Source organism: Malaclemys terrapin, chromosome 5, assembly GCF_027887155.1.
Source record: "Malaclemys terrapin pileata isolate rMalTer1 chromosome 5, rMalTer1.hap1, whole genome shotgun sequence".
Taxonomy (NCBI): Eukaryota; Metazoa; Chordata; order Testudines; family Emydidae; genus Malaclemys; species Malaclemys terrapin.
Genome location: NC_071509.1, coordinates 110,645,281 through 110,663,725, shown reverse-complemented (window position 1 = coordinate 110,663,725; position 18,445 = coordinate 110,645,281). Strand labels below are relative to the sequence as shown.

Here is an 18,445-nt window from a genome sequence, read left to right as displayed (position 1 = left end):
AAGCTATCAAATCCCCCCTGATTCTTCTCTTCTGCAGACTAAACAATCCCAGTTCCCTCAGCCTCTCCTCATAAGTCATGTGCTCCAGCCCCCTAATCATTTTTGTTGCCCTCCACTGGGCTCTCTCCAATTTTTCCACATCCTTCTTGTAGCGTGGGGCCCAAAACTGGACACAGTACTCCAGATGAGGCCTCACCAATGTCAAATAGAGGGGAATGATCACATCCCTCGATCTGCTGGCAATGCTCCTACTTTATACGGCCCAAAATGCTGTTAGCCTTCTTGGCAACAAGGGTACACTGTTGACTCATATCCAGTTTCTCGTCCACTATAACCCCTAGGTCCTTTTCTGCAGAACTGCTTCCTAGCCATTTGTTCCCTAGCCTGTAACAGTGAATGGAATTCTTCCGTCCTAAGTGCAGGACTCTGCACTTGTCCTTGGTGAACCTCATCAGGTTACTTTTGGCCCAATCCTCTAATTTGTCTAGGTCCCTCTGTATCCTATCCCTACCTTCCAGCGTACCTACCACTCCTCCCAGTTTAGTGTCATTTGAAAACTTGCTGAGAGTGCAGTCCATGCCATCCTCCAGATCATGAATGAAGATATTGAACAAAACCGGCCCCAGGACCGACCCTTGGAGCACTCCGTTTGAAACCGGCTGCCAGCTAGACATGGAGCCATTGATCACTACCTGTTGAGCCCGACGATCTAGCCAGCTTTCTATCCACCTGATAGTCCATTCATCCAACCCATGCTTATTTAACTTGTGGCAAGAATACTGTGGGAGACCATATCAAAAGCTTTGCTAAAGTCAAGGAATAACACATCTACTGCTTTCCCCTCATCCACAGACCCAGTTATCTCCTCATAGAAGGCAATTAGGTTAGTCAGGCATGACTTGCCCTGGGTGAATCCATGCTGACTGTTCCTGATCACTTTCCTCTCCTCTAAGTGCTTCAGAATTGATTCCTGGAGGACCTGCTCCATGATTTTTCCAGAGACTGAGGTGAGGCTGACTGGCCTGTAGTTCCACGGATCCTCCTCCTTCCCTTTTTTAAAGATGGGCACTACATTAGCCTTTTTCCAGTCATCCGGGACCTCCCCTGATCATCATGATTTTTCAAAGATAATGGCCAATGGCTCTGCAATCACATCCACCAACTCCTTTAGCACCCTCAGATGCAGCGCATCCAGCCTCATGGACTTGTGCTCGTCCAGTTTTTCTAAATAATCCCGAACCACTTCTTTCTCCACAGAGGGCTGGTTACCTCCTCCCCATGCTGTGCTGCCCAGTGCAGCAGTCTGGGAGCTGACCTTGTTTGTGAAGACAGAGGCAAAAAAAGCATTGAGTACATTAGCTTTTTCCACATCCTCTGTCACTAGGTTGCCTCCCTCATTCAGTAAGGGGCCCACACTTTACCTTTTTGTTGCTAACATACCTGAAGAAACCCTTCTTGTTACTCTTAACATCTCTTGCTAGCTGCAACTCCAAGTGTGATTTGGCCTTCCTGATTTCACTCCTGCATGGCTGAGCAATATTTTTATACTCCTCCCTGGTCATTTGTCCAATCTTCCACTTCTTGTAAGCTTCTTTTTTGCTTAAGATGCTTTTTTGTTTAAGATCAGCAAGGATTTCACTGTTAAGCCAGGCTGGTCGCCTGCCATATTTGCTATTCTTTCTACATATCGGAATGGTTTTTTCCTGCAACTTCAATAAGGATTCTTTAAAATACAGCCAGCTCTCCTGGATTCCCATGTATGGAGCAAGGCTTTTCCAGCAGTGATGTTTCTGTGACAACATTCTTCAGCATGTCTTTCCTTTAGCATCCTGAAAATGAAAATACAGGATCTATTAGGAATCTCAAAATCATGGAAACTTTAAAAGGAAAATGGGTAGAAATGGATATTGTACTCATCAGACCGAAATATGTTCAGTTTTTTTAGAACTCCTTTTTTTGAGACACTAATGAAACAGCTTATTTGGGTCAGGAGACTATGAAATTACAGGTTATTAATTCAATCAGTGTGTAATTGATATTGGTTCATTTTCATTTTTGCTGATAATCATTAAAATGATGTTAAAATACTTTAGGGAGTCTCTTATTTTTTTTAAGTTGTCATGGAGATAGCTGCAGGCTGTAAACATCAAGGAGGAAGAGAAATTGTCTCGGGTAACCCAATAAAGGTAGAATTCAATGTATTAAAAATAAGCAAAGAAAAACTTAGTTTGAACATCAGGAAAGTATTTCTGATTATGGTATCTGTGGAGTAGATTGTCAAGGAAAAGTAGTGAGTTGAGTCAGTTGAAACTGGACTGAACAGAACATTATAAAATATATTGTATGGAATAATCTTGCACTGGTTGTGAGGGAATATAGATAGATTACGTGACGTAAAGGCTTTTCTCAACTTTTTGTCATCGACCTTAGAGGTTTCTTGCAAGATATATCTATTTACCCAGGCTTTCTCTGAAGAGATACATTGAGTTGTGGGAGGGCCTGGGTTTCCCCCCCCCTCTGATGGATGAGGGATATCATTTTTTTTTCTCTCAGTGTTAATTTAGGTTATGTGTTGCATTGGGAAGCATGCCTGGAGTGTTACAGTAGCTGTACTTTAAATCATAAAAAAATTCAATAAACACATCAATGTAATGACTTTCTTCTGCTAATAGGCAATGGGGACTTGTTGCTCTACTCATGAGTGTATGCAAAACACACCGTAAAAGCCATAAGAATTCTGTTCACTAATGGACAGAGTCTTCCACCTTTACTCATATTGAGTAGTATATTGCTTCCATGTATTCTTATTGAAAGCAATGGAGCTACTTGCAAACCATGAGTAAGGTGGAAGAATCTGGCTCATAATGAAGAAGAAATGGCTTAAAACACTAAAATTGAGGAAATTAACTCTGGGGGTGTATGTGCACGTGAAAGTTGAGCTCATCTGGGGCGTAACTGTTTTGGTGACACCTCTGGTATTCATGTACAGTGAGTAAGTTAAAAATTTCTACCTCATCTGCTGTTTAAGACAAATAATTCCATCTGAACCAAAGTGCATGTGAGCTGAAAATCATTTATTGTGTAAGTGTAGAAAAATATTTGCTGACAGGTTTTATATTTCCTTTTTCTTGATCTATAGATTTGGCAGGATTTTATGTTTGCATGTGCCCTTTACCCAACTGACCAGAACTACTTAGAATCAGTAAGAGCAGAAGTTACTCATCAGGTATGTTGTTCAATAGTGTCAAGGACCCGTATTTCCATATGCTTGTATTGACTAACTGTGTAGTTCTGTTTAGTTTCTGTTACTCATTGTCTGACATGAGTTTCTTTAAAGACTGCAGTCTATTGTGCACTCAAGTAACAAACGCACATACAAGCAAGAAAATGGAATGAGGCCTGTAGAGAAGCAAGGCAGAACATGGTGGGCAGAGGAATGTTGAGGTCATCTTTGGGGTAACATGGGGTCCCCCATCCTGTCTTCCTACTCCACATCTCGCATCTACTTGTACATGTTTTAGGAGAAGAGAAGATTATATATTTTGCAGGCCTGGGCCATGTATCATTTCATTATTAATTTTTTAAATTTATTTTTCTGGCCAGGCAGGAAAGTTGTTTTTTTGTGGGTTGAAAAAAGTGTTATCTTATATGCGTTGTGGAAAAGTAAAGATGAAAACACTAAATATTTTGTTCTTTTATAGTCTACTAAAAATGTGAATTTCCAGTAGTTTCAAAGATGTGCAAATTTAGGACTTGGTTCTACAAACTCATGAGTAACTTTATTCATGTGAGTATTCCCATTGATTACTCATTGTATGATTACTCATGGAGTAAAGTTACTGACATGTCTATTTTCAGCATTGGTTCCTTATTCCCATGGCTGCAATAGTACTGTATCCTTTGGAATCTTTCATATTTCTTGTCATTGAGATCACTTCAGCAGGTGAAGAAACCAGCCAGTATTGTTTAAAGTCTTTGCAACTTTCATAAACATTACAAGGTATCCTGTTAAAGGGAAGTAATTGAATTTTAATTTTGAAACCGTGATTTCTATTTCAGGTGAAGAGATTAAAATCTCACCCATGCATCATTTTATGGAGTGGAAACAATGAAAATGAGGCAGCAATTGCAGGCAACTGGTTCTCTATACCACACGATAAGATGGAAGTTTATATCCTAGACTATGTGAAACTTTATGTGAAGAACATCCAAGAAATTGTTATTGCTGTAAGTGAAATTTTCAGGGCCATAGCCCCGGCCCCCAAATTGTCTTGCAAAGGGTTTTAAACTCTGCAATTTGGGCAAAATTTCCTTGAGTTGTTTAGGGGAACAGATTTACAGAAGCTGTATGGACATGCTGACAACAATACATAAAAGCCAGGGTGAAGGCTGCTATGATGGTGTTTTACAGATTCTCATTGCAGTTTTTGCAGCTTTTCTCCTTGTTCTGGAAGTTTTAGAGCGTCGCTTGATGTCGTACATTGGTATCTGCTCGTAATGAAGTTATTTACAGAGAAATTCTGCTTAGAATGGAGTGGATTGAAAATCCCAAATTGCTGGACTTTCACTTCTTGTGGGTTATGTATAGACACAGAATCAGGGCCGGTTCTACTGTTTTTGCCGCCCCAAGGAGCACGCTGAATTGCTGCCGCAGGCGGAGGGGGCAGTCTGTGTGCCCTTAGGGCGGCATGCGCGTTTCCGTGTCGGCGGCAACTTCTGTCTTCAGCCGGAAGACAAAAGCTGCTGAATTGCCACTGTGGGCAGCTGAACATAGAAGCTGCCGCCAAATTGCCGCCGACACGGAAACACACGTGCCGCCCTAACAGCACACGGACTGCCCCCGCCGTCCGCGGTGGCAATTCGGTGCACTGCTTGGGGTGGCAAAAACACACGGACTGCTGCCCCTTGCAGATTGCTGCCCCAAGCACCTGCTTGGAATGCTGGTGCCTGGCGCCAGCCCTGCACTGAATGCAAAAATGAGACTTGTCATTTGCCACCAGTGCCCACTGATGCAGCTCCACTGACTATGGTAGGAACATAAAGCAGGTTTAGAGGACATGCTGGTAAAATGGCCTGCAGCCCATGTACAGTCTTTCTGGCACCAATAGAGTTACATGTGATGCAAGACTTGCCTAAAATTCTCAGTGTGGATGCAACAGTAATGAAACTCACTCCATTTTAATCAGGTTCCACTGCAGTAATTCCAGATTAAATGCTGCATTCCAAAGGGATGATTAAATCCTACTTTACCTTTGTTTTGGCTGATCAGAGGATGAGGGAGAAGACTGATGAAAAAGAACCTGTTAGAGGGATAAGGATGAGTATAAGAATTCCTCTCTCCCAGTCTTGCTGCAGCAACTCTCAGTAGGAGATGAAGTCAAGCTGGTTTACCTATTCCCTTCTTGGAATGAAGGCATTGCCTTCCAGAGAAGTCCCCTCAACATCTGGCAGTGCCCCCTACAATTGCAGGGGTCGGAGGGAACTTGCCACCACTTGTGGTGAAGAGCTCTCTCTCTTCCTGCAATGAAACTCCACTGTTTTTTGACTTTAGAAAGAAAGTAGACTGAAAGTTGCCTCTGTGACACCGATAAAGAATAAGTTGCTCTACATGGCATTTCATTCCTGAATAGCTATGCAGAGAGTAATGTCTGAACCCCACAGATGAATGCTTTGATCTCTCTAGTTAGCTAAAATATACAATATGCAGTACAGAGATATGCAAAGTGAAACTGACATTCTGCCAGTTAAAACATTTCTCTTCTACCAAGAAATATGAATTTTCTACCCTGCAGTAGCAACCCCCTTATCCCTGTTGTTTCATGGTTCACAGGCTACTTTAGAGTACAATGATGTTGGACTAAACTGGTTTTACTGGCTATGCTGAAATTACAGTAGATGCATACCACCATGAATTTACATGCATCAACCCAAGATTTTCAAAGTGTAATCTAAAAACAATATAGATGTTGTCAGTAGTGATTGCATGCTACTGACTTTAAGGAGCTTGTATGGCCATTCTAGTCCTGGAAATTTAAGGGTACAGGAAAACCCTAAGGGGGGAAATAGGTAAAAGGGGAAGCTTTGAGAGAAACTGCTCAATAAGCATCAAGCTACTGATAAACCAAAATGGCTGATGTGTTATACTCGACAAATTTCTGCCTTAAAGCTTAAATCTAACAAGTTTGTATTGACTACATTGCTAATATATTAACACATCTATGTTTTACAATTACTGTCAATGTTAATCTAAATTGTAAAATGGACTCAAGAATAGCATAGACCTGTTCGCCACATGACACAACAGGAAGTGTAAGCAGTTTTGCTCCTTCCTGAATCACAGCCCGGGCTCCATCGCGGATGCATTCCTGCTCCCATGGGGAGACCATGTCCTTTACATGTTTCCACCCATTCCGCTCATTCACGGAGGGAACAAGCTTCAGTGATACTGATAGCTCCAGCTTAGCCTCGCCAGCACTGGTACACATCGCTTCTGGAAATGTCTGTGGAAGCCCCAATCACCTTGGACTTATTGATCCAGGATCACGGTTGTCTCCAGCATCTGAACCTTGAGTCGCTACACCTCATGGCATGGAAGCTCCGTGGCTGAACCCGATGGAGCTCTCCTGTTCGAACCTAGTCAGACAAGTCCTCCTTGCCAGTAGAAAGCCCTCCACCAGGGCTACGTACCTTGCCAAGTGGACGAGATTTTCAATCTGGTCAGCGCAACATGGTTCATCACCCATGCTCACCTCTTTACTGCTTATATTGGACTACCTTCTCCACCTCAAGCAGCAGGGGCTGTCCATGTCGTCAATAAGGATTTACTTGGCCGCTATATCGGCCTTCCATCAAGGTGCTGAAAGCTGGTCAGTCTTTGCCAACCCTATGGTCAGCCATTTCCTCAAAGGTCTCAACAGGCTATACCCGCAAGTCCGACAGGCTGTCCTGGCTTGGGACTTCAATCTGGTCCTTTCCAGACTGACGGGGCTGCCCTTTGAATCACTGGCGATATGCTCCCTGCCCATACAAGGTGTTGTTTCTGGTAGCAATAACATCAGCCAGGAGGTGTCTGAGCTCAAGGCCCTAACATCGGAGCCTCCTTACACTGTGTTTTATAAGGACAAGGTTCAGCTCAGGCCACATCCAGCTTTCCTCCCGAAGGTTGTCTCCCAATTTCACATGAACCAGGACATCTTCCTCCCAGTGTGCTATCCTGAGCCGCACTCAAGCAGTAGGGAGCAGAGGCTTCACTCATCAGATGTCCGCAGAGTGCTAACTTCTACATCAAGAGAATGAAACTGTCTGAAAGTCCATTCAACTGTTTGTGGCCATGGCAGACAGGATGAAAGGACTTCCAGTACACTGAGGAAAGTCTCCACTTTCTGTCCTGGGCTTAATAAAGTACTAGTTATGAATTAAGGGCCAGATTGTGCAGTTTTTCACACTGCTCACAGTAAGGGGCAGTGCATAGCCTCAGTGCCCCAGGGGGACAACTGGGAGGCATTGTGCCTCAAAAGAAAACAGTTCCTCTAGTGGTATCCCTATTGCACTATGAGGAGAGGAGGTAATTTGTGACACCACTCGAACGGGGTGCAGTATATTCCTCCCTCATAAATGTTTCCAGCCAGTTTTGCTGATTTCAGTACGAGGGGGCAGTGGAACCCTGGCATAGTTTTCTCCCTGCCCACTTCTTCAGTGGGAGCATCTGGCTGGTACCTGTGCTATCTGAGGGCCTGATTCGTGTAGCGCTTACGTGGCCATGAAGGGGAGGAGGAATTATAGAAATAGAAAGCAGTAGTACATCCTGTTAGGCCTCTGATTCCAGGAATTAAAAACGATTAAACGTGAGGGAGGAGATGAATGTCAGGGCACAAAAGCAAAATATTTCCTAGGCAGTGACTCAGCAATTTGGCAAAGGCATTTTGGTTTCACTTCCCAAAGTAAGGTCTGAATATTGAAATGTTAGAACCAATCACTTTATTGTGGTGTGTTTTGTTTTGTTTACCCAGGAGGATAAGAGTCGTCCTTATATTACATCCAGTCCCACAAATGGCAAGGAGTCTGTTAAAGAAAGCTGGCTCTCCCAAAATCCTTATGACACCCATTATGGTGACACTCACTTTTATGACTATCTCAGTGACTGCTGGAACTGGACAGTGTATCCTAAAACTCGGTTTGCCTCGGAGTATGGATTTCAGTCCTGGCCCTCCTTCAGTACATTGGAAAAGGTAAGGCAAAGCTTCCATTTTCATAGCTTTCCCCCTCCCTGTTCCCTTTTGGTCTTGACAATGAATCACTGGCCAAGAAACTCTGGGTCTGCGACTATATTTGAAATGACACACATTCCTTATTAAGAGGAAATGTAAGGTTTAATCAGGGCCGGTGCTACCATTTAGGCCAACTAGGCGGTTGCCTAGGGCGCCAAGATTTGGGGGTGCCAAAAAGCGGCTCCCCCAATTTATTTATTTAGTTTTTTAACAGCAGCCACTGCGCTTGAAGGGAGAGGGAGTCTGAGCCGCCGCCGGCAGCCCAGGGGACCCCCTGGGTCAGAGCTGCCGCACGGATCCCCGGGCCAGGGGATGGGGACCTGCCATGGGTGGGGGGGTGCCTCAGGGCGGGGGGGGGGAGCTGCCACAGGTGGGGTACCTCAGGGCAGGGGAGAGCTGCCACGGGGGGGGGCGCCTCAGAGTGGAGGGGGGGGGAGCTGCCGCAGGGCTGGGGGCGTGGCGCAAGGTGGAAGTTTCGCCTAGGGCGCGAAACTTCCTTGCATCGGCCCTGGGTGTAATATGAGGGGTAGAGACAGAGTGGGATGTACATCTTTCCCTTTTTAATACATTAAACTTGGTTCCTCTCACTTTAGGCAAGATAAATACCTACAGTCCTAATTTATTACCATAGGCCATTCTTGCTGTGTCAGAGTCCACCACATTGCTATAATGTATTATAATCTATCAATGTTTTTAAAATTTCTTTTCCAGTTTTAAACAATTGGTGACATCACAAACTTAACTCTTGATTAACCAACTGTTACACACAGCTTCGACCTCCATTGGATCAGAACCAAAAATATGTTGAGCATTGTTGCTTGCTGTAGTAAAAGCAAGCTGGCTAGTGGCCGATTAGTGAGCCTGTCTTTTATAATGTGTGCACTGTTGTTGTAGCTGTGTCAGTCCCAGGATATTAGAGAGACAAGGTGGGTGAGGTAATATATTTTATTGGACCAGCTTCTGTTGGTGAGAGAGACAAGCTTTCAAGCTTACACAGAGATCTTCTTCAGGACTGGGAATGTCACAGCTAAATACAAGGTGGAACAGGTTGTTTAGCATAAGTAGTTAACACACATTTCAAGGGACCATTCACGGTGAAGTGGCCTGTTAACATCCCTCCAGCCATAGGAGGGAAAGGAATGGGGAGAGGCAGTTGCAGGGCATGGGGTTGTTAGTGGGTTATAGATTGTTGTAATAAGTCCTAAATCTGGTGTCCCTAGTCAGTCCATGATTTTTAGCAAAGTTATGAATTTAAGCTTCCAGGCTCGTCCACTGACAATGACCCCCCCACCCCGCTCCGCTGGAGCCCTCTCCCTGCAGCTGTTTCCCTCGTCCCTTCCTTTCCCCTCTCCTCGGCCACTGACTCCGTGAAAGCTTTGTGGGCCAAATTCAACTGTAGGACAAATAAGTGAAGTTCCACAAAACCTCTCTACTCTCGCTTGTGTGCTGAGCCCTCTGAATTTGGCCCTCTGTTCCTTGGCCTGTCCATCTATAAAAGAATATAACACCTACTCCACCGGGTGTTGTGGGCTTCAGGACTTAAAGGTCCTTAGATGAAAGGCACTATAGAAATGTAAAGTATTATTTTAAATACTCTAGGTGATGGCAAGGGGCTGAAATGGATATTATTTACCTTCTTGCCATTCAGCAATTGCTAAGTACCTGGTCCCAAAGATCAAGAGCAAGAATGTTTTCCCATTTCTTTATGATCTGTTTTCAACCTTTTCTGTGTTTTCAAAAGGTCTCCTCTACAGAGGACTGGTCTTATACAAGCAATTTCTCCCTCCATCGACAGCACCATGCAGCTGGTAATGACCAAATGCTTTATCAGGCTGGACTTCACTTCAAGCTGCCCCAGAATACAGATTCCCTAAAACTGTTCAAAGATACAATTTACCTCACTCAGGTAACCGTCTGTCACAATCTGGTGGCAGATACTTCTATCTAATACAGCCATCGTTGTTATTAGCAGCTAGAGGGCCTAGTCTGGGTCAATATGTTAGGCGCTGAAGAGACATGGAATAATGAGATAGTCCTTGCCCTGAAGAATTTACAATATAATTTAATATGGGTAAGTTTTGTGTGTCCCTGACCCTTTGCAGGGTCACGAAAAGCCTCTCCAATTTCCCCTCCGCCCACACCAGGACTAGTGATCATCTCAGGAGATACTTCTTTCATGCAGCACAAATCACTCCAGAGAAAATGGGAGAGGCAGGAAGAAGTTGGGCCTTGACCCTCTATACTGACCCACAGAGCAGGTCACTGATTGCAGCAGACTAGGGAAAGATTGTACCTCCTCGACACACACCTTGCTGAGATCCCCTTGGAACAGCACTACTCCTGTACTGTCTCTGGGTCAGAGTTGTGCCTTTCAGGTACAATCTAGCTCAGAGAGAGCATGTAAAGTCTTATCTGTCTGTCTTTCGCTGACACATGCAAACACACACATACAATGTTTTGACAATAGTTAACCAAATTAAAAATAATATTCTTTTTAATATATTTCCTGAACAAGGTTATGCAAGCCCAGTGTATAAAGGCAGAAACAGAGTTCTATCGGCGTAGTCGAAGTGAGATAATCAATGGAGAGGGACATACAATGGGATCACTCTACTGGCAGCTTAATGATATCTGGCAGGCCCCTTCATGGGCTTCTCTAGGTAAGTCTTCCAGTTGCCATCAGTGAAACCGCTAATTGTGCTTTTTAAATTTATTTTTATTATCCATAACTTTTTTCGTCAGAAATACCAGTTCAAGAAATAAGGCTCACTATTATTGCCTGGATAACTTTACAAGAACCAAACATATTTCTAACCATCTACTATACATCTCAGCAAACTGGTTTATAGGATAAGCCTGATACTAAAACTGAGCAGGGATGCAAAGCTGTTAGTCTTGGTATGTCATCCTCCTCAAAAACAAACAAAATAAAGAGGAAAACAAATCTTTTAGTGTATCCACTCGTTAGTGTTTGTTTCAGAGTACAGTAACCACCAATGGTAAATGTAGATCCAGGAACCTTTATAACACAAGGCAAAGATACCCTATAATTCTTTCAGTGATGCAGGCCCTAGTTTAACTTTTATGTATTTTAAGTTAAGCAATATTAATGTCTTTTGAGTAGAAGACAATATTTAAAACAAACAAGCATAACTGCTATGGAGTGGTAGCTGCACTGTAGTTAAGGTTGAAGCTAGTTCCTCATTATAAACCTAACTTTTCAACATCCTCCTAGCTTTCCCAGAAAGAAATTGATCTTCCTTAAAGCTTACATGACACATCTCATCCAGGATAGTTTTTCTGAGGAGTGTGGTTAAATTCAAAGATTTTTTTTTTTTTTTTTTTAATTTTTCCGTCTTCAGAGTGGCAAAGCCTAGAAACTCCAAACTAGTTTAAGTATCAGAGGGGTAGCCGTGTTAGTCTGTATCCACACAAAAAACGAGGAATCCAGTGACTCCTCTGAAGTGGGTTTTTTTTTACCCATGAAAGCTTATGACCAAATAAATCTGTTAGACTTTAAGGTGCCACCGGACTTCTCATTGTTTTTGTACAAACTAGTTTTGTTTGTTTGTTTTTGGTGTTGCTGCAGAGAAGTGCCTTTTAGTATTGTGGGAAAAGTTAGAAAGGCCTAAAGAGTTGTTTTTAATGGATATGGAAAGCAATGTTTTTAGGGAAACATACCAATAAGTGTGGGTTAGCTATAATTACATAAATGTGTAAAAAAACATATATTCATTCAATAACCTGAAAGATTATGATGTTTTTTCTTAGTAATAAAAACACCTAATTTCTCAGTCAATGTGTGTGGAACTTTGCAATATGTTAAGACACGCTAGGACTAAATTAGTTGAAGAATCTTTAGTTCTAATTAAATAGCATATAATGTCATCTGTATATACCCAACAATGTGTTTTATTTCACAGCATAACATTGGGCCTATTTTAGGTTGAGTGCAGATGTGTAACTTGCTTGGGTAATAAATAGTAAGTGAAGGAGAACTGCATGGTCTGAGTGAAGTGGCTGCATTCCATAACTGCTCATATCTAGGTGAGCATATTTTGAGGTTTAGGGGTTTTTTAAGGTAGAAGGACTGTTCTGTGGAAATATATAATACATGTACCTAGTTGTTATATGATGCTTATCTTTACATTTCAAAGCATTTTACAAAAGAGGGCAGTATCATTATCCCCATTTTTCAGATAGGAAAACTAGAGGTAAAGTGACTTGCCCAAGGTCATCCAGCAGGCTAGTGGTAGAGCTGGGAATTGAACTCAGGTCTGCTGAATCCCAGTCTAGTGCCCTATCTATGATTTCAACCTCAATTATTTCTTAATTATTGTTGTTGTTATTGTTTAGTTTACTGATATATGCAGCAGAGAAGAAGTTCATAGTTAAACATTAGAATATGGTCAGTTTATGAAAAGGAGGTAAACATAGTTTTTTCTACACCTGCCCCTGGGTCCACCTGCCAATTTTTGTGGTTTTACAGTGACATCTTCTTACTTCCTAAAGTTTTTCTCTTCCCTTTTCTTGTGTGGAAGACTTCCACCTCAAAAACCAGAGGAAACAAACTAGTGAAACTGTCTTTAAACAACATGCTGCTTTATCTTGGCGTCATGACCAGCCTTAACACTGAGCTTCCTGGACTTCATGAATTTATGCTGTAGAAACATAATGTTTGTTTATCTGGATTTTACTATAATTGACAAATTCTTACAAAATAAGTACCTTAAAAAGGAGGAGAAAAAAAACTTAGTAATATGTCTCAATGTACAGATAGATGCATTGACAGATGATCTGATGTGATGAACATAAGCATGATTTTTTTTTTAAGTACAGAACCACTAACGTCATCAAAGCAAATGTCAGAAATAGTTAAATTAGTCATAGTCTAGTTAATGTCAATTTTCAGAAAGGAAGCTCAGCAGAGATACAGCTGTCCCTTTGTTTCATTTTATTCTGTCAGTGGATTGAGGAAAAATTTAATTTTCATTTAATTAGGCAATGCGGTAGAGGGAGTTTTGAAATGCAAATGTTGGAATTATGTAAAACCTCAAATAAATTAGTTTTCTTTGCACTTCAAAAGCACACTTCTGCATCTCTTTAGGTTGCACACGGCATCGTTGATGAATACTTACTTTATTTAGATTTGTTCTTTTATAAATGGAGTGCCCTGGAGGGGTTTACATCATTTCCCATACGAAGTGGAAGTGTGTTCCTTCTTGAAACGGGGAGAGAATTGAGAATTAAATATTTGTTTATATATTAAAAACATTTACCTGGAAAATAAGAAAACCCAGTGAAGCCGTCTTGTCTGCATGTGAGTCTCTGCCTCCCTTCAGAAGTCAATGTATTTCCAATCCTCAGTGACTGGATTTTGAATGTTTGATTATGGTTTTGGAGCCACTTGTGCTGCATTGATTGCTTTAGCATCTGTGTGGTGTGTTTTCAGTGAAGAATGCTAAGCTGTAGCTGGAATTTCACCACCTTCCTGTACAGCTGTCACCTTGAGCAGGGCCGGCTCCAGCATTTCTGCCGCCCCAAGCAAAAAAAAAAAAAAAAAAAGCCACGATCGGCGGCGGCAGTTCAGCGGCAGGTCCTTCACTCCTAGAGGGAATGCAGGACCTGCCGTCCCTCTCCCTTGGCCGCCCCAAGCACCTGCTTGTTAAGCTGGTGCCTGGAGCCGGCCCTGACCTTGAGGTATCTGATTCAGTTATCAGGAGTTTCACAGATTGCTGAGTTTTATTGGTTAGAAGTGTGGGTCCAATACTTACAGTGTCTAGTGAGCTGAAACCACGAGCTTTAAAAAAAAAAAAATAGATTTAAATTTGTGAGATTCGATGTGAGGAAAGAACTTAGCAGCATGTTTTTCAGGTTGTGTTTAATGGCGTTGAGCAATTAATTTAGAATCCATTACAGTGAAGAAAGCTATTTGCTCTTATTCTAGCTGTTAGATGAAAAGGCTTCAGGGAACAGTGAAAGATCTGGGCAGTGATGTCTTATTCCAGAGTGAGTTGTCACCTCTTGTTCTGAACGTTGATGATGTGATATAAAGTACAGTCCCTGTTGTGTGTGTCATAATTTGGAAGAGAATTGGGAACTCAGATTTAATCAACAGTTCATTTGAACACAGAAAGCTAGTCCCAGGTTTGTTTTAAACAGCTTTTGCCCCATGTCATCCGTGCCTACAACAGGAATGGTTAAAGCCAGAAATTTTCACACTGGCTGCTCCCTCCCAAGATTTCTCACTGCCATTTTTATATCAAAAAATCTGTCTCCTGATTAAGTTATTCTAGACAGTCAGGCTTAAACACTTGAGCTGTCTGCTTTGCAGCCAGCATGAAGAGGGCTCATCTCTCAATTCTACCAAAAGTCACTTTCATAAGTTGCAGCAGTCATAGTAATGGCTCCAAATATTCTGTGATTCTCTGCTGCAGAATTAACTGTACAATCCATCCTTTGCTGTGAAATTGTGCTCCAACATGTAAGCTCTTGTCTTGTATTATTTAAAAAACATTTATTTGGCCTTTGGTTACAGGGAAAAACAACACTTTAAAATACGGAGAAGGTGTATCTGATGTATTGGTGTCTGCTTGGGTCTGCAGAGAGCCTGAAACAGTAGCTGGGGAGGAGTGAACTTCTCCCATTAATGTCAATGAGATGTGAAAGCCAACGATGAGTTTAAATGTCAGCATTGTTAACAAGTTCATTTCTGATCAGTTTTGCAGAAACATCCAGTTAATGGGTTTTATCCCCCAATTGTGAGCCATCTTGCACTTCCCACACCACTGTATACACACCACCCGGATGTCAAAACCACCAGCTTTCCCCCAGATGATTTCTGTGAAGCAGTTGTGTTATCAATTCACAAATCTGTGGCATGTTGAAAAGTGAAAACGTGGGTTTAGCATAAAATAAATTGAATTTAATATCGGGGGATGCTCTTCGATATGCTTCATTTTCATATTTTAATCCAATAAAAGCCTACGTTTTCAGAATGTAAATGAAGCTGCTACAGAATTTCCAATCTGTTAAATTAGCATGCCATGGAAATCATGGGCCTTGCCACAGAGATTAGTCCGAGCCTGCAGCAGACTCTGCTCGAAACCTGTGGCTAAAGGCACCTGTTGCAGAGACTGCCAAAATCCCTGAGATTCTCATGGCAGTCTTGAAGGCTTGAGAACTCCACTGCCTCCTTCCACTCAAAAGCCTGAGGCTAGGCAGGAATGCCCTTTTCCCAGACAATGCCAATGTATTTTTCTTTGCTGTCTATAAATCTAGACTTCCATTTTAGAGACAAGAAGCTGCCACACATTTTTCTTTGTTTTGGGCAAGCTACTCCCAGTCCAAGCCTCCACTTTCTCTTGTTCATTCAGGTTTTCTGAAGGCCCAGAAGAAGCATGTGTGATTTAAATCAAACCAACCACAGAGTTATTCCCATCTCTGAATTTTGCCAAGGCTTCCTGTCTCCTGTGTGTCTGCCATTTAGACTGTAAACTGCTCGAAACCGGAATTATCTTTGTGTACTATACAGCACCAACACACTGTCTGAGCTAAACAACTTATAATAAAGTTACGACAACTTGTATGTTTGAAGAAGCTCTATGAAATGTCTGGTACTGAATAGCGACTAGGCTCAGCAACCCTCCAGAAACCCTTTTCAGATTTCACCCCATCATGCAAATCAACAGCATTATGGTAAAACTGGAGTTCTTCCCTGTGCTGTCAACCTGCATTGGCCATGCTTTGGTGTCATAACTTAGAAACCAAAGTTGTGAGTACTTCTAAACAAGCAGCAAAGCAAAGCAGAAGCTTTTGGTTATTGCAGATATCTTCCAACATCATGAGCTATGTTCGTATTCTATAAGATGAAAAGCCACAAACCAAAATTGGACAGAGTATAATTTTCTTTCATCGTAACGTTATGGAGACAAGTTGATGCCTCTTTTTTAGTGATATGCCAGTGGCTAGGATATATGGCTGAGCAAGGATGGAGTTAAAATGTTAACATTAAAATATTGACCTAGATGGGAAAGGAGTAGGGAGAAGATGGACATCGACACAAAGATCCACATTTTCAGAATGCTACACAATGAGTGTTCTTACAAGACCTGGGAAAACTCCACTGTGGCTGGCTCATCCACCATGCTGAGCTTTATACTAGGGTTTTGGTGGTATTTGTGAGGAGACGACATTTGATGGTTTCTCTAATTTGTGAATGGCTGAATTTTTGATAGCATAATAAGTAATAAAGTACAGCTCCCCGTAAACTCCCCCTAAACATACAGTATGTGCAAGTATTTTATTTAAAAAAACCCAAGCAATAGAGAGAGCTTGTACAGATGGGCCTAATTTTGAGTCTGCTTGGATTCATGAGTTTGAAAGTCTGACTCAGGCTTACAGGTTTATGGTTTGCTTAGGAGGAGTTGCAAAAACTGCCCAAGAGAATGGGAAGAGGGAGATTCTGATGAAAAATGAAATACGGTAACTCCTCACTTAACGTCCTCCCGCTTAACGTTGTTTCGAAGTTACGTCACTGCTCCATTAGGGAACATACTCATTTAAAGTTGTGCAATGCTCCCTTATAACATCGTTTGGCTGACTTTGCAAGGGAGCATTGCACAAGTTCCTCTTCTCTGCCTCCTCCCCCTCCCTCCCTCCCTCCCAGCGCTTCCCCCACTGCCAATCAGCTGTTTGGCGGCACTTAGGACTTTCTGGGAGGGAGAGAGCGAGCAGGGAAGCTGCTCCCCCTGGCAGGCAGGCCCACCCGGAACGCAGGGGCTTTAGGGGCTGCAGGGCCCTGGGCTAAGGGGGCCCCGGGTCCCTGGCCTGCAGCTCTAAAGCCCCTTTCGGAATATGGCCCTGCAAGCACGGGCCGGAGGACTCAGGAGGAGCAGGAGCAGCCAGCAGCCGGAGAGAAGTGGCGCTTTCCCCTTCAAAGCCGGCTGGGGGGGAGCTCCCAGAATCGTAGCCATGGGGGCGGTGCCACGGTGTGCAGAGCCACCTACACACCCCCTGCACCAAACAAGAACTGCCCCAGGTAAGTGCTCTGCCCTTCTTGCCTGCCCCAGCCCTGAGCCTCCTCCCGCACCCCCACCCTGAGCGCCCTCCTGCACCCTAACTCCCTCCCAGACCCTGCACCCTCAGCCCTGAGCCCTTGGGGTAAGCCGGGGCACCTCCCCACCACCGTACAGTACAGTACTGTACAGTATATAGTGCCGTTTGTCTGCCCCCCCCCCCCCCCCCCCAAATTTCCTTGGAACCTAGTCCCCTGCATTTACATTAAAGCTTACGGGAAAACTGGATTCACTTAACATCATTTCACTTAAAGTTGCATTTTTCAGGAACATAACTACAACGTTAAGTGAAGAGATACTGTAGCATAGGCCAGATTAATCTCTCATTAACAGTGGTGTAAATCTGTAGTAACCCTACTAAAGCCAATGAGTTACTCTGGATTTGCAACAGCATAACTGACAGCAGATTTTTTTCTAGCTGTATATGCTATATACACGGTACACACTTGTGCTAGTCCTTTGTAGTGGTGATTCTTCTAACCCTATATATAGCATGTATGCCTTTTTTTTTTAATTGAATTACCCTGAGAGGAATGTTTGTAGAACTCAGACTGGTATTGTGAACTTCAAAATGAATCCGAGAGATTTGTAAACCCAGAACACCACAAGATTTTTCTCAAAACCTTTTATATCACACATGGGCCAGTTTATTATTGATTGTTTTTTTTTTTTCTGGGTTATTTTGCTATTCTGGTAAATTTCGTGGGGAGGGTTTGAGCAGCACGTCACTTCCAGTTATTACTACTGTCAACCTATGTAAAACCATTGAATTCTTGGTCACCACACAATAGGCCAGATTGTCCTGGGTCCTTGTGTGAGTATATAGAAAGGGGAGAGAGTGGGCATCAAGTGCCTGCTGTCTTTCTGTGTTTGCCCTACACAAGATCCAGGGACAGTTGCAATTACTGTGCTTGAGAGAGTGCAGCAGCTGCTTCCTCTCTGCGCCCCTAAGGTTGCAGATCCTCCCCCAAAGGGAGCAAGAAAAGGTGTGGAGAAACCAGGACCATAGCTCCTACCTTCCTCTCCCCCAGACCCTGGTGTGGGCCAGGCCTACCAGAAACGGGGAGAGGAAGTGCAGTATTATAACCAATCACTGGGGCG

General features: G+C 43.0%; 1 protein-coding gene across 1 annotated transcript in view; it reads left to right on the top strand.

Moving 5' to 3' along the window:
* MANBA (mannosidase beta) overlaps positions 1-18,445 on the top strand; it is a 62,189-nt gene that overhangs the window by 36,543 nt on the left and 7,201 nt on the right. The window contains exons 10-14 of the mRNA XM_054029382.1: positions 3,140-3,226; positions 4,060-4,227; positions 8,010-8,228; positions 10,009-10,173; positions 10,783-10,927. Of these exons, the coding sequence (XP_053885357.1) occupies positions 3,140-3,226; positions 4,060-4,227; positions 8,010-8,228; positions 10,009-10,173; positions 10,783-10,927 (784 nt within the window). The remainder of the gene's footprint in view (positions 1-3,139; positions 3,227-4,059; positions 4,228-8,009; positions 8,229-10,008; positions 10,174-10,782; positions 10,928-18,445) is intronic.